The 16,213-nt window shown below is 44.1% G+C and overlaps 1 protein-coding gene across 10 annotated transcripts in view; it reads left to right on the forward strand.

Moving 5' to 3' along the window:
- Window positions 1-16,213, forward strand: part of CENPF (centromere protein F) — a 72,412-nt gene that overhangs the window by 36,588 nt on the left and 19,611 nt on the right. For all 10 annotated transcript variants that reach the window (XM_049868563.1, XM_049868558.1, XM_049868560.1 and 7 more), the window contains 3 exons: window positions 930-1,065; window positions 2,981-6,375; window positions 10,074-13,424. In XM_049868563.1, the coding sequence (XP_049724520.1) occupies window positions 930-1,065; window positions 2,981-6,375; window positions 10,074-13,424 (6,882 nt within the window). The remainder of the gene's footprint in view (window positions 1-929; window positions 1,066-2,980; window positions 6,376-10,073; window positions 13,425-16,213) is intronic.

A 16,213-nucleotide genomic window follows, 5' to 3' on the forward strand; every position in this document is an offset into this window, starting at 1 on the left:
TCCATTTGGCCAGCTTCTGACCCCCTATATCCTCTCATTTCCCCTTCAAACAGGAGCTGCCCACATAGTCTCATGTGTCTACTTGATCCAAGAAGCTTATTCTTCTGCAGTATCATTTTCTATCCTGTAGTCCAGTCCAATCCCTGTCTGAAGAGTTGGCTTTGGGAATGGTTCCTGTCTTGGGCTAACAGAAGGTCTGGGGACCATGACCTCCGATCCTTCTAGTCTCAGTCAGACCATTAAGTCTGGTCTTTTTACAAGAAGCTGGGGTCTGCATACCACAATGGGCATTGTTTTTGTTGTTATTTGGGTGTGTATTACATTACTGGTGTCACGTCTTCCCCAACTGGGGGTACCTGCCTTGAGAGCAGGGACTCTGTCTTCAGATTTCTATCTCAGAAATCCCCGTCCACTGTCTTACACACTGTAGGTTTTGTTGAACGTAATTTGACCCATAAAGGCACCCCTAGAACTGTGGCACTTGAGATGGTTGTACGGTGGAAGGGAGGTGGAAACTTGGCATGTGGATTTTTGTCTTGTTAACACATCAAGTCTTTGCAAGGATGTAGCTCAGCATTCAGATGTGATGGGAACTTGTAGCTTCTCTCCAAGGACCTTGTTCTCAGGGTTTTTCTCACGGGCTCGCTCTGTAACAAGCATATGAACAATCAGAAAGTTCAAAAAATATCTTTCATGAGGGAAAAAAATTAACATCAGATTTGGATTATCTGCTTTTGTTTTGGACATCTATGTGTAAAATTATTTGATTTAAGTAAGTTATGTCCAACTTCCCCAAGTACTCAGAGGGAAGGCGTGATTCTTCCCCAAGTGAGATGGACAAACAATTCTGTTAGGGACCCTTATTAAGGCAGAAGTCATAGTTTTTTGAGCATTTGTTTTGTTTATAACCAACTAAATCTATATTTTAGGAATCAAAGAAGGAAAACAGCCTCCTTCAGAGTCAGTCTGAGCAAAGGGCCAGAGAAATCTGCCACTTGGAGGAAGAACTCAGGAAGGCCAAGCAGTGTTTAAATCAGAGCCAGAAGTTTGCTGAAGAAATGAGAGGTAAGCTTAGTGTTTGCAGTTACTTCTTTAAGCTACTGTTCCCACGAGGGAGGTGCGATGACTTTAGCACATCAGAGAAACATCTTTGAGTTTTTCCGTCTGTTTACCCAGAATGGAGTCTGCAGTTGATGTGGAGAAAAATTTCCTTTTCCACTGTTTACTTTCCAGAGTAATAGTTGGACATTTTTTTACTGGAACATATTGAGTCCCCAAATGCCTGGTTTTCAGCACTTTGAAACCAGAAGGATAAATATTTTCCACACAAAACACTAAACTATCGGTTCCCCTCTTCCCCGGGAGTACTATTCTTTGCGTCTCAAGTGTGTTTGTTAGTTGCACCCAGACGGCACATCTTCTCACTCATTGCTGTTTCTCTGATAATAGACAAAAACCTGTGTTAAATGTGTGTTTCCCAAGCTCTTAATGACCATTGCTTTTTGTTGGCTTACTTGATTGAATGATTTTATTTCCTTATGTTAAAGCCAAAGAATTTTGCTGTATACCCAAATGAATCTACCATTAGTTTCACATCTATTTGTTTGTGGCATGTCTTTTTTTTTTTTTAGTTGAGAGTTTACACAATAAATTAATTTCCCATTCAACAACTCATACACAAGTTGTTCTGTGACGTGGATTGCTGTCCCCGCAATGTGTCAGCCCTCTCCCCATTTCCATCCCTCCAGTTTCCCTGCCCCTCCTTGCCTTCTCATCTTTGCTTTTGGGCAAACAATGCCCTTTTGGTCTCCTATAGTTGATTGTTCTAAGGAGCACATTCCTTATGGGTGTTATTGTTTATTTTATAGGCCAATCTATTATTTGGCTGAGAGGTGACCTCTGGGAGTTACTTGAGTTCCAGGTTAAAAGGGTGTCTTAGGGCAATAGTCTTGGGGGTTCCTCTAGTCTCTATCAGTCCAGTAAGTCTGGTCTTTTTTTATGAGTTTTAGTTTTGTTCTATGTTTTTCTCCCATTCTTACTGGGACCTTCTGTTGTGTCCCTAGTCAGAGAGGTTGGTAGTGGTAGCCAGGCACCATCCTGTTCTTTTGATCTCAAGCTAGAGAAGGCTGTGGTTCGCGTGGGCCGTTAGTCCTGTGGACTAACTGCTTCCTTGAGTTGTTGGTTTCCTTCACTGCCGTTTGCGCCAGATAGGAAGAGACCAATAGTTGTATGTTAGATGGGTGTTTGCAAGCTTTTAAGACCCTGGACACTGCTCACCAAAGTAGGATGTAGAACATTGTCTTTATGAACTATGTTTTCCAGTTGACCTAGATGTCCCTCAAGACTATTGGTCCTTAGCCTTCAAGCCGATAACTCAGTCCCATGAGGTGTTTGGATATGTCTGAGAAGTTTCCGTAACTGTGCCACCATAAAAAAAAAAAAAAAAACTGTGCCCCCATATGCTTTATTATATATGCGAATATACCTGCCACACATACAAATCCATACACAGATGTCCACACTATACCTATGTGTGCGTGCACGTGTACCCCCATACGTCCCCCCACACCTGTATAGCACACATGTCTTCCTACAGAACCACCCACGAGTTTTTGGTTGTTATTACTGCTGTTGGGGAATTGTGTATGTCACAGCATTTCCTAGAGCTGTCCTTTATTCCTGCATACCTCTCACTCTCTTCACTGACCTTGGCCATGTTGTACTGATTTCCTCCATATCATGTATGTCAGTAAGGAGCCCTGGTGGCTCAGCTGCTAACCAAAAGGTCAGCAGTTTGGTTAGCAACTGAGCTCTTAACCACTGACCCACCAGGACTCTTGTCTATACGTAAGCTTAGGTAATTATCAAGTGATCTTTCCAGAAGGTACCCAGATAACAATGCCACTTTTTTACTGACCATTTTTCACAGTTTAGAATAAATACTTGCTAAAAGCATCTTTTTTTTTTTTTTTTTTAATAGTTAAGAATACTTCTCAGGAAACAATGTTAAAAGATCTTCAAGAAAAAATGAAGCAGCAAGAAAACTCCTTGACTTTAGAGAAACTGAAGCTTGCCTTGGCTGACCTGGAAAAACAGAGGGATTGTTCTCAGGATCTGTTGAAGAAAAGAGAACATCACATCGAGCAACTGAATGAAAAGTTAAGCAGAAGAGAGAAAGAGTCTCAGGCTTTACTGACTGCTTTGGAATTAAAAGAGAAAGAATATGAAGAATTGAAGGAAGAGAGAACCCTGTTCACTCATTGGAAAAGTGAAAAAGAACAACTTTTAAATCAGATGGAAGCAGAAAAGGAAACATTGCAGAATAAAATTAATCATTTGGAAACTTGTCTCAAGACTCAGCAAATAAAAAGTCAGGAATACAATGAGAGGGTAAAAATAATGGAAATTGAAAGAGAAAACCTGAGTGCTGAGATCAGAAACCTTCACAGTGCGATCGACAGCAAGAAAGTGGAGGTTGAGGCGCAGAAGCAAGCTTACAGGGAATTACAGCAGGAAGCTGAGCTCTCAGATCAGAAACACAAGAAGGAAATAGAAAATATGTGTTTAAAAACGTCTCAGCTTACTGGGCAAGTGGGCGACCTAGAACACAAGCTCCAGTTACTGTCGAGTGAAATAGCGGAGAAAGACCAGTGTTACCGAGACTTGCATGCTGAATACGAGAGCTTCAGAGGTCTGTTAAAACCCAAACATTCTTCTCCCGAGATAAAAGAGGATCATCACAGAAGCCTTTTGGCTTGTGAAGAGCAGCCTGCAGTGAGTAATTCTTTTGCAAAGATGATTGGAGAACAAGGACGCATGCCTTTAGAAAGGAGCAAATGCCAGTCGGAAGCAGACCAAAGTGCCACAGACTCAGCCGATTTACAAAACAGAATCATTTCACTTGAGCTTTCATTAGAGTCTCAAAAGCAGATGAACTCCGATCTGCAGCAGCGGTGTGAAGAGCTGGTGCAAATCAAGGGGGAAATAGAAGAAAATCTCATTAAAGCAGAACAGATGCATCAAAGTTTTGTGGCCGAGACAAATCAGCGCATCAATAAGTTGCAAGAAGACACTTCTGTGCATCAGAATGTTGTTGCTGAAAGTTTAGTCGCCCTTGAGAACAAGGAAAGAGAGCTGCAACTTCTGAGTGAAAAACTAGAAACTCAGCAAGGAGAGTATCAGGAATTAGAAAAGAGCAACGGCCTACTCGAAGGCTCTCTAAAGGAGCTACAACTTTTGTCTGAAACTCTGAGCTCCGAGAAGAAGGAAATGAGTTCCATCCTTTCTCTAAGTAAGCAACAAATTGAAGAGCTGACTCAAGAGAATGGGGTTCTCAAGGAAGTGAATGCAGCCTTAAATCAAGAGAAAATGAACTTGCTGCAAAAAAGTGAGCATTTTTCCAATTGCATAGATGAAAGAGAGAAACACATTTCAGAGTTATCTGATCAATACAAGCAAGAAAAACTTACTTTACTGCAAAGATGTGAAGAAACAGAAAATGCATTTGAGGATCTTAGGGAAAACTACGAAGCTGTGCAAGAGAAGAACTCTAGATTAGAATGCTTGCTAAATGAACGCACTAGTCTTTGTGAAAATAGAAAAAATGAGTTGGAACAGCTAAAGGAAACATTTGCGAGGGAACACCAAGAGCTTTTAGTGAAATTAGCCTCAGCCGAAGAAAGAAACCAGAGCCTCGTGCTGGAGGTGGGCACTGTGCAGCATGAGATGAGATCTGAGATTACAGACTTCCAAAACAATGCCAAGAGCGAGGCTGATGGGTTAAGGCAAGAAATTATGACTTTAAAGGAAGACCAAAGTAGGATGCAAAAGGACATTAATGCCTTGCTAGAAGAGAATGAGAGCCTGATGAAGTTAACGAAGACCTCACCTGGGCATCAGGATCTAGAACTGGGACCCACCAGCTACGCTGTGAAAGAAAGAGAGCGTGAGATAAATGAATGTAACATTGAACGTCAGATGGATCTTGATGTTGAAGCCACTTCTCTAGACAGTTATAATGCGCAATTAGTACAGTTAGAAGCTGTGATAAGAAGTACGGAATTCAAACTTCAGGCAAGTGAGAAGGAGAAGGCATACCTGCAGGAAGAATTACACAGGATTAGAGGAGAGCTAGAAAACGGGAATTTGCAACAAGGTACTCAGTCACGAGAAGTTAGTGGCCTTACAGACTGTGAAGTAGATGCAGAGGAAAAGTCTATTTCAGTGCTTCACGAGCTGTCAACAAGTCAGAATGACAGCGTGCACCTACAGTGCTCTCTTGAAACAGCCATGACCAAGCTGAACGAACTGGAGAAAATGTGCCAGATACTGCAGGTTGAAAAGCCTGAGCCACCAGCCGAGCTGAGTGACTCAGGATCGGAATGTGTCACAGCAACTAGCAAAATGGCAGAAGAGGTGGAGAAACTGGCCAATGAAGTTAAAATATTAAACCATGAAAATGGTCTTCCCCAAGGAGAGTTAGTGAAACAGATGCCAGAAGATGAATTTGGTGAACAACAAAATGTGTTCTTGAATCCTTTGGAGGACAGTAATTTCTGTGAGCACCTGACATTGTCAAACAAAGAAGTTCAAACGCACTTTGCTGAATTACAGGAGAAATTCTCGTCTTTGCAAAGCGAACACAAAATCTTACATGATCAACACTGTCGGATGAGCTCAAAGATGTCAGAACTACAGTTCTATGTCGACACTCTAAAGGCAGAAAATTCAGTCTTGTCAATGAATCTGAGGAACTTCCAAGATGACCTGGTGAAGGAGGTGACACTGGGGCCCGAGGAGGGGCGTCTTCTGTCCCTGTCATTCTCTTGTGTGACTGACAGCCCCGTTCTTAAAAGTTTTGGAGAATCCTCATTTTGCAAAGATCTTTTGGAACAGACGGGAGAAACATCTCTCTTGAATAATTTGGAAGAAAACGTTTCAGTGAACCAGTCTAATGTGGCAGAAATGTCCTGCAGCAGTCTGGAGGAGGAGAGCCAGGCCAAGAAAGAAGTTCCATCTGCCCCCGGGAGGAGCCCTGAAGACCTAGAGGCCCTCTGTCAGATGTACCTGCAGGCCCTCAGGAAGCTGGAGGAGGAAATGGAAGGTCAGGGAGTTATGAAAAATAAGGAAATCCAAGAGCTTCAGCAGTTACTGAGCTCTGAAAGGAAAGAGCTTGAGTGCCTTAGAAAGCAGTATCTGTCGGAAAACGAACAGTGGCAACGGAAGCTGACAAGCGTGACTGTGGAGCTGGAGTCCAAGTTGGCGGCAGAAAAGAAACAGACGGCGCACCTGTCACTTGAGCTAGAAGCTGCCCGGCTCCAGCTACAGGGTCTCGACCTAAGTTCACGGCCTTCGCTGGGTGCTGACATTGAAGATGTAAGTACGTGGGATTTATGTGCTGTTTCCCTCTGTTTGCACAATTTACATTTACAGTACACATTTGTTACATTGAAATTTGCACTCTAGGTTAAAAATATGCTTAGGGTTCAAGGAAATAAATACAAAATATACTAATTTTTTTTCAAAATGAATCAGAACTTCAAGAAAATGAGTAAACTTTATTTGGGGAGATTTTCAGTGATTTGACTTGTTAATTGATTCTGACTCATGCTGACCCCATGTGTGCAGAATAGGACTGCTCCATAGGGTGTGGAAGACTGTAACCTTTTGGAAGCAGATCACGAGGTCTGTTTTCCAAGGCACCTGTGGATGGGTTCAAGCCACCAACCTTTCACTGATAGTCGAGCACTTAACCATTTGCTCCACCCAGGGACTCCAAACCTGTTGCCGTTGAGGCAGTTGTGACTCATGGCGGCCCCATGTGTGTCAGAGTAGAAATGTGCTCCATAGGGTTTTCAGTGGCTGATTTTCCAGAAGTCGATTGCCAGGCCTTACTTCGGGGGTGCCTTTAGATGGATTAGAACCTTCAACCTTTCAATTAGTATCCAAGTGCTTAACTATTTGCACCACCCAGGGACTCCACAGTATTAAGTGGAAAATTACTGAAGATGCTTTAAAGTCTCCTGGAGAAAATTACATTGTAGAGCCAGAAGGTTCTTGTTAGGATGTGTGTGTGTTTTTACTCTTTGTGAGTTAATAAAGCACAATTAAATATTGAATTAGAGCTTATGAATGATAATATGTAAAATTTAACCTCTCACGTCCTTTCAGGCTATTTTTAATGTTAGAGTTATAGTCATAACATAAATGTAGAAGATTCTTTATTACTAAATAATTTTCTAACAGTTTGCTATGATACAAATATGTGATTTGGTATCATTTAAAGAGACATTTCTTTATTGAATAAGCAGTTGCTTAGTTACTGATAACTTCGATCTTTTTAGCCTACCTGCCCCGATAATAATGCTCTGTCATGTAGGACTGCATCTCCCTGGGTTCCCTCTGTCATGTAGGACTGCGTCTCCCTGGGTTCCCTCTCTCTACCTCTGTCATGTAGGACTGCGTCTCCCTGGGTTCCCTCTGTCTACCTCTGTCATGTAGGACTGCGTCTCCCTGGGTTCCCTCTGTCTACCTCTGTCATGTAGGACTGCATCTCCCTGGGTTCCCTCTGTCTACCTCTGTCATGTAGGACTGCGTCTCCCTGGGTTCCCTCTGTCTACCTCTGTCATGTAGGACTGCGTCTCCCTCGCTTCCCTCTGTCATGTAGGACTGCGTCTCCCTGGGTTCCCTCTGTCTACCTCTGTCATGTAGGACTGCGTCTCCCTCGCTTCCCTCTGTCTACCTCTGTCATGTAGGACTGCGTCTCACTCGCTTCCCTCTGTCTACCTCTGTCATGTAGGACTGCGTCTCCCTGGGTTCCCTCTGTCTACCTCTGTCATGTAGGACTGTGTCTCCCTGGGTTCCCTCTGTCTACCTCTGTCATGTAGGACTGCGTCTCACTCGCTTCCCTCTGTCTACCTCTGTCATGTAGGACTGCGTCTCCCTGGGTTCCCTCTGTCTACCTCTGTCATGTAGGACTACGTCTCCCTCGCTTCCCTCTGTCTACCTCTGTCATGTAGGACTGCGTCTCCCTCGCTTCCTTCTGTCTACCTCTGTCATGTAGGACTGCGTCTCCCTGGGTTCCCTCTGTCTACCTCTGTCATGTAGGACTGCGTCTCCCTGGGTTCCCTCTGTCTACCTCTGTCATGTAGGACTGCGTCTCCCTGGGTTCCCTCTGTCTACCTCTGTCATGTAGGACTGTGTCTCCCTGGGTTCCCTCTGTCTACCTCTGTCATGTAGGACTGCGTCTCACTTGCTTCCCTCTGTCTACCTCTGTCATGTAGGACTGCGTCTCCCTGGGTTCCCTCTGTCTACCTCTGTCATGTAGGACTACGTCTCCCTCGCTTCCCTCTGTCTACCTCTGTCATGTAGGACTGCGTCTCCCTGGGTTCCCTCTGTCTACCTCTGTCATGTAGGACTGCGTCTCCCTGGGTTCCCTCTGTCTACCTCTGTCATGTAGGACTACGTCTCCCTCGCTTCCCTCTGTCTACCTCTGTCATGTAGGACTGCGTCTCCCTGGGTTCCCTCTGTCTACCTCTGTCATGTAGGACTGCGTCTCCCTGGGTTCCCTCTGTCTACCTCTGTCACGTAGGACTACGTCTCCCTCGCTTCCCTCTGTCTACCTCTGTCATGTAGGACTGCGTCTCCCTCGCTTCCCTCTGTCTACCTCTGTCATGTAGGACTGTGTCTCCCTGGGTTCCCTCTGTCTACCTCTGTCATGTAGGACTGCGTCTCACTCGCTTCCCTCTGTCTACCTCTGTCATGTAGGACTGCGTCTCCCTGGGTTCCCTCTGTCTACCTCTGTCATGTAGGACTGCGTCTCCCTGGGTTCCCTCTGTCTACCTCTGTCATGTAGGACTGCGTCTCCCTCGCTTCCCTCTGTCTACCTCTGTCATGTAGGACTGCGTCTCACTCGCTTCCCTCTGTCTACCTCTGTCATGTAGGACTGCGTCTCCCTGGGTTCCCTCTGTCTACCTCTGTCATGTAGGACTGTGTCTCCCTGGGTTCCCTCTGTCTACCTCTGTCATGTAGGACTGCGTCTCACTCGCTTCCCTCTGTCTACCTCTGTCATGTAGGACTGCGTCTCCCTGGGTTCCCTCTGTCTACCTCTGTCATGTAGGACTGCGTCTCCCTCGCTTCCCTCTGTCTACCTCTGTCATGTAGGACTGCGTCTCACTCGCTTCCCTCTGTCTACCTCTGTCATGTAGGACTGCGTCTCCCTGGGTTCCCTCTGTCTACCTCTGTCATGTAGGACTGCGTCTCACTCGCTTCCCTCTGTCTACCTCTGTCATGTAGGACTGCGTCTCCCTGGGTTCCCTCTGTCTACCTCTGTCATGTAGGACTGCGTCTCCCTGGGTTCCCTCTGTCTACCTCTGTCATGTAGGACTGCGTCTCCCTGGGTTCCCTCTGTCTACCTCTGTCATGTAGGACTGCGTCTCCCTCGCTTCCCTCTGTCTACCTCTGTGAGGGAGGCAGGGCAGGCAGTGGAGGGGGCAACAGTGACAGTAGCCACAGCATATTCCCATTTTGCAGGTGAGGAACAGTGAGCCTCCAGGACCCATTATAGCAAGTGCTGGATCTGTGGTTAAGCCCTTGGGCTGGGAATCTGGTCATGAAACCTTTACTGCCTTTTCTTATTAATGAATGCCATCAATGCAAAGTGGAGGGGGAAGGTTTTGTGATGGAGTTTGTTCCTTATTTGATAATCATAAAGAGAAATTTTATACTTGGGTGACCTAGAATATTCCTAGCGAGAACAAATAATGAAATTTAAATTAGTTGCAATTCAGATGCTAAAACAAATGGTTTGTCTTCATGATAAACACCTTACCCCTGATAAATGCCTTGCCCATAGAAAGCACCCGCTGAATGTTTGTTTAATTGCGGTAGGTATTTGAGTGGAGAGAGGACAGTGTAGTGGAAGTTATACCACTTGACTTTAGTCATTAAGAGAATGTGTTTAGCTGAGGCAAGAAGCCCATTTTTATAAAGTAATAATTAAGCCTCCTATTTATTGTACTTTGTTTCTGCTTTAAAAAAATAAATGCTTTCCTGTTATCATATTACAATTACAGGGTATTCGGGGTGGAAATGAGAGATGTGACATAAAAGAATCAGAAGAATATACTCCAAAAGCTAAAGGAAGAACACCAAAACGTGACATTCGTCAGATTGGTGAAAAAGATGTTCAGCAGGACCTCAGCCTAGAGATTGAAAAACTAACTGAGATTGGTGCAGTCATTCAGACAGGACGACCGTCCGGGGCACCATCCTCGGAAGCCAGTTCTGAGACTCCCCTGGAAGGCAAAGATCAGGGCTGGTCAGAGTGCATCTCTGAATTGTCTTTTTCTGATCCTAATGCTTTGGTACCCATGGATTTTCTGGAGACTCAGGTAACCATTCAGAATCTCCAACTGCAGGTGAAAGAGACATCGAATGAAAATCTGAAATTACTTCATGTCATAGAGGACCGTGACAAAAAACTTGAAAGTTTGCTAAATGAAGTAAAAGAGTTGAGCTCAAAAATTGATCTGCAAAAAGTACAACTAACTACCAAGACTGAAGCTTGCATAGAATTGGAAAAAACAGTTGAGGAACTTAAGAAAGAAAAATCAGATTTAAGTGAAAAATTGGAATTCTTCTCCTGTGATAACTCGGAGATACACCAGAAAGTAAAGACTCTGGAAGACCTCAGTTCTAATTTAGAAATGACAGATAAATTGACTGATGAAGTTATTGAAGATAATGTAGCCATGGTGAATGACAACTGGAAAGAGAAATTTCTTCATGTGGAAAATAAGCTGGAGAGAATCAGGTCTGAGAAAGTTAGCATGGAGCACCAGATCCTCTCTGTGGAAGCTAACTTAGAGACATTTCAGACAGAGAAGCTGAATTTAGAAAAAGACAATGAAAATAAGCAGAAAGTTATAAACTGTCTTGAAGAAGAACTCTCTGTGGTCACAACTGAGAGAAACCAGCTTCATGGAGAATTAAGTACTGTGTCAAGAGAAAACAAAGAACTGAGTCAGATGTCTGACAGGATGCAGAAAGAACTACAGGAGCTGGAGAATCATCATGACGAGTGTCTCCATCACATCCAAATTGTGGAGGCTGAAGTAAAGGAGAAGACGGTGCTCCTTCAGACTTTGTCCTCCGAGAAGGCTGATCTCCAGGAGCAGCTGCAGAGCCTGGAGAAGGATTCACGGGCACTGTCTTTGGTGAAAGGTGAGCTGGAAAACCAAATTGGACAACTGAGTAAAGAGAGAGACTTGCTTGTAAGGGACTTAGAAAGCCTGCAAAACAAGTTGAGTGAATCAGAAGATGAAAAGGCAGGCCATTGCAAGGCCTTGGAGGCTGCGTTAGTGGAGAAAAGTGAGATTGCAGTGAGGCTGAGCTCAACACAGGAGGAGGTGCTTCAGCTGAGAACCGGCATTGAGAAACTGAAGGTCCGCATTGAGGCCGATGAGAAGAGGCAGCTCCACGTCTTAGAAAAACTGAAGGAAAGTGAGCGTCGTTCTGATTCACTTAAGGATAAAGTTGAGAATCTTGAAAGGGAGTTGCAGATGTCAGAAGAAAACCAAGAGCTTGTCATTCTTGATGCTGAGAATTCCAAAGCAGAAGTAGAAACTCTCAAAGAAAAAATAGAAGAGATGGCAGAGATGCTGAAAGGTTTAGAATTCAACCTTGTCACGGTGAGGTCTGAAAAAGAAAATCTGACAGAACAACTACAAGAAAAACAAAGTCAAGCATTGGAAGTAGAGTCCTTGCTTTCTTCTTTGAAGAGCCTGATAGAAGAAAAGGAGCAGGAGAAAATACAGATGAAAGAAGAGTCTAAAACTGCAGTGGAGTTGCTTCAAATACAATTGAAGGAGTTAAACACGGAAATAGCAGCCTTGTGTGATGACCAAGAGACTTCTATGGCCAAAGAAGAGAGTCTGGGTTCGCCAGCGGAGGAAGTGTGTCAGCTAGGAAATAGCATTGAGAAGCTCAAAGTCCGCATCACAGCAGATGAAAAGAAGCAGCTTCATGTCTTAGAAAAACTGCAGGAAAGTGAGCAAAGTGTGGATTTGCTTAAGGGTAGAATAGAGAACCTTGAGAGAGAACTGGAGGTCGCAGGAAAAAACCAAGAGCTTGTCGTTCTTGATGCCGAGAATTCCAAAGCAGAGGTAGAGACCTTAAAGACAAAAATAGAAGAGATGGCAGAAATACTGAGAGGTTTAGAATTCGACCTTGTCACGGTGAGGTCCGAAAAAGAAAATCTGACTGAACAACTACAAGAAAAACAAAGTCAAGTGTTGGAATTAGAGCCCTTGCTTTCTTCTTTGAAGACCCTGATAAAAGAAAAGGAGCAGGAGAAAATACAGATGAAAGAAGAGTGTAAGGCTGCGGGAGAGTTGCTTCAAGCACAATTGAAAGAGCTGAATGAAGAGGTAGCAGCCTTGTGTGATGACCAAGAGACCTCTATGGCCAAAGAAGTGAGTCTGGGTTCACCAGCAGAGGAAGTGCAGCAGCTGAGAAATAGCATTGAGAAGCTCAAAGTCTGCATTGCAGCAGACAAAAAGAAGCAGCTTTATGTCTTAGAAAAACTTCAGGAAAGTGAGCAAAGTGCGGATTTGCTTAAGGGTAGAGTGGTGAACCTCGAGAGAAAACTGGAGGTTGCAGGAAAAAACCAAGAACTTGTCATTCTTGATGCTGAGAATTCCAAAGCAGAGATAGAGACCCTCAAAATAAAAATGGAAGAACTGGCCCAAAACCTGAGAGATTTGGAATTAGATCTTGCCAATATAAGGTCAGAAAAAGAAAGTCTGACAAGAGAGTTACAAACCGAGCAAGGGCGAGTGTCTGAATTAGAAATGCTGAATTCTTCATTTGAAAATTTACTGCAAGAGAAAGAGCAAGAAAAAGTACAGATGAAAGAAGAATCTAAAATTGCCGTAGAGTTGCTTCAGACCCAACTGAAAGAGCTAAATGAGAAAGTAGCAGCTATGTGTGTTGACCAAGAGACATTTAAGGCCAAAGAGCAGAGCCTGAGTAGTCAAGTAGATTCTCTTGAACATGAGAAGGCTCAGTTGCTACAAGGCCTTGAAGAGGCCAGAAATGATTACATTAGTTTGCAGTCTTCAGTGGATGGCCTTGTTCAAGAAATAGAAGATGGCAGACAGGAACTAGAGAAGAAGCGTGAAGAAATAAGTACACTAAAAAATCAAATTCAAGACCAGGAGCAGCTCACCTGTAAGCTGTCCCAGGTGGAAGGAGAGCAGCAGCTTTGGGAGAAGCAAAAAACAGAACTGGGAAATCTGACAGTGGAATTGGAGCAGCAGGTCCAAGCACTGCGGTCCAGAAATGCCAGTCTGCAGAACTCTTACAAGGATCTTGAGAAGGAGCTTGAGTCAATAAAAATGGAAAAGATGTCCTTTGTTGAAAAGGTAAGTGGCTTAACCTACTTATATTTATTATGTTTTTATTTAATATTTCATTGTGTTTTCAGTGAAGGCTTACACAGCAGTTTAGGTTCCCACTCAACAATTTCTCCACAAGTTGTTCAGGGACGTTGGTTACGTTCTTCACGTGTGAACATTCCTATATATTTCCGTTCTGGTTGTTTCGTTTCCATTAACCTAGTTTCTCTGCATCCTTATGCTTCTCATCTTTGTTTTAAAGTAATTGTTGACCATTTGGTCTCATCTAGGTGATTTTTAAAAGGAACACAGTACTTACAGGTTATATTCGTTATTTTTTGAGCCGGTTTATTATTTAGCTACAAGGTGACCTTGGGTTAATTTTGGTTCCAGGTTTGAGGAGTATCTCAGGGCACTAGTCTCGTGGAGTCCTGCAGTCTCGGCCAGTCCAGTAGGTCTTTTTTTTTTTTTTTAAAGGAATTTGAGGTTTTGTCCTACATTTTTCTCCTGTTCCATCAGGGCCCATCTGTTGTGGCCCTGATTGAAACTGTTGGTACTGGTAGCTGGCACCATCTAGTTCTTCTGGTCTTAGGGTGGATGATGCCATGGTTTGTGTAGACTGTTTGTCCCGCAGACGAGTTTCTTTGAGTTTTTGGTTTCCCTCTTTTCCTTTTGTCCCAGATGAGTAGAGACCAATAGTTATATCTTAGAAGGCCACTCAGAAGCTTTTAAGATCCCAGACACTGCTCACCAAACTAGGGTGTAGAACATAACTTTATGAACTGTATCATGCCAGTTGACCTAGATGTCCCACCAGACTACAGTCCTAATGCTTCAAACCCAGAAACCCAATCCTGAGAGGTGTTTGGTTACGTCTAGTTTTTTTTCTTTAGTTAATCTATTACATTTAAATACATAGTCATGAGGGCGGGGGGGAACCGCTCTGAATTAGATTTCCTTCTAGACAGTGTTTGCCACAGTGGACCAACTTTATATGGGCTTGAAGTTTCTGTTACTCGAGTGTGGGAGCCTCGAGCCTGCTCCTGCCTTAGTAATTCCTTCTTCTGATGCATGTTCATGTGGGACACTCCGTGGAGGCCCAGGATTTTCACGTAGCACCTTGACGTCGGGTCGTGCACAGTCACCTCGACGTCGGGTTGTGCACAGTCCGGATTCTAGTTATTTTTCCCTTTGTTACGTTAGATCAGAATGGTAGCATCCCCACACCCGAATGAGAGCCACTGCTACTGAGAGCGTGTTGATGTCAGCCCCCTGACTCTTGGTAAGCTCACTTGTTACAGAGTATAACTGCTCCGTAGGGTTTTCTTGGCTGTACTCTTTATGGAAGCAGTTCACCAGGCCTATCTTCTGTGAAACTGCTGTGTGGGTTTGAACCCCCAGTCTTTGGGTTAGCAGCCAATCTCAAACTGCTTGTGCCTCCCAGGCTCCTGCATACAGAGCCCAACAGACATGAATTAGGGCCAGAATGTGCAGATACCTCCGCTCCCCCCGCCCCCATCTTTTTGCCTTTAGGTGAAAGAACTGTTAAAGATATTGTTGTAATTATAACCAACAAAACAGTCCCAGCTCCCAGGCTCCAGGGAACGTCCTGGAGATTTTGTACCTTCTGTCTTTCGCAGCCTCCTGTTCCAGGGAACGTCCTGGAGATTTTGTACCTCCTGTCTTTCGCAGCCTCCTGTTCCAGGGAACGTCCTGGAGATTTTGTACCTCCTGTCTTTTGCAGCCTCCTGTTCCAGGGAACGTCCTGGAGATTTTGTACCTCCTGTCTTTCGCAGCCTCCTGTTCCAGGGAACGTCCTGGAGATTTTGTACCTCCTGTCTTTCGCAGCCTCCTGTTCCAGGGAACGTCCTGGAGATTTTGTACCTTCTGTCTTTCGCAGCCTCCTGTTCCAGGGAACGTCCTGGAGATTTTGTACCTTCTGTCTTTCGCAGCCTCCTGTTCCAGGGAACGTCCTGGAGATTTTGTACCTTCTGTCTTTCGCAGCCTCCTGTTCCAGGGAACGTCCTGGAGATTTTGTACCTTCTGTCTTTCGCAGCCTCCTGTTCCAGGGAACGTCCTGGAGATTTTGTACCTTCTGTCTTTCGCAGCCTCCTGTTCCAGGGAACGTCCTGGAGATTTTGTACCTTCTGTCTTTCGCAGCCTCCTGTTCCAGGGAACGTCCTGGAGATTTTGTACCTTCTGTCTTTCGCAGCCTCCTATTTTGTTAGCTGATGATGAAAAGGAGGAACCTGTGTGCAAGAGGATCAGTTACTAAAGAAAATTAAAGTTTTGCCCTGATTGCTTACTTACGGACCTAGGAAAGTGAATTCCTTCAAACTAAATTTTTCCTTGAACAAATAATAAGAGGAAAAGGGAGTGTTCAGAAATGCGATTAATCGCAACTCTGTCTTTTCTAAAAACCTCAGGTTTTCATACAGCTTGCAAGAGATAGCAGTTACCACAGAGACGTGAGGCAAAGGATTCCAGGCTGTTCAGCTTTGAGATTGTTTGAGATGCAAACAATAGAGCACTTACGGGTTTAGGTAATCACGGGCGTGTTTCTTGCAGATTAATCTGGCATTGCGGATTAGCAGAGATCCAAGAACACATAAAAATCTAAGAAGCTTCCTCATACAGTATTCTCTGATGTTGAAGTTTAATTTGAAATAATCCCTTCGTGAAGGTGGTATTTCAAGATTTGGTAGTATTGTCTTTCTTTGCCATTCCTTTCTTTATTGCTGCCTACTATTAAATCTTTGCTGAAGAGGAAAGGTAAGCTTGCCAGTAGGTTTTGAGAATATTAGTTAAGTAGCTTA

Source organism: Elephas maximus, chromosome 24, assembly GCF_024166365.1.
Source record: "Elephas maximus indicus isolate mEleMax1 chromosome 24, mEleMax1 primary haplotype, whole genome shotgun sequence".
Classification (NCBI taxonomy): Eukaryota; Metazoa; Chordata; class Mammalia; order Proboscidea; family Elephantidae; genus Elephas; species Elephas maximus.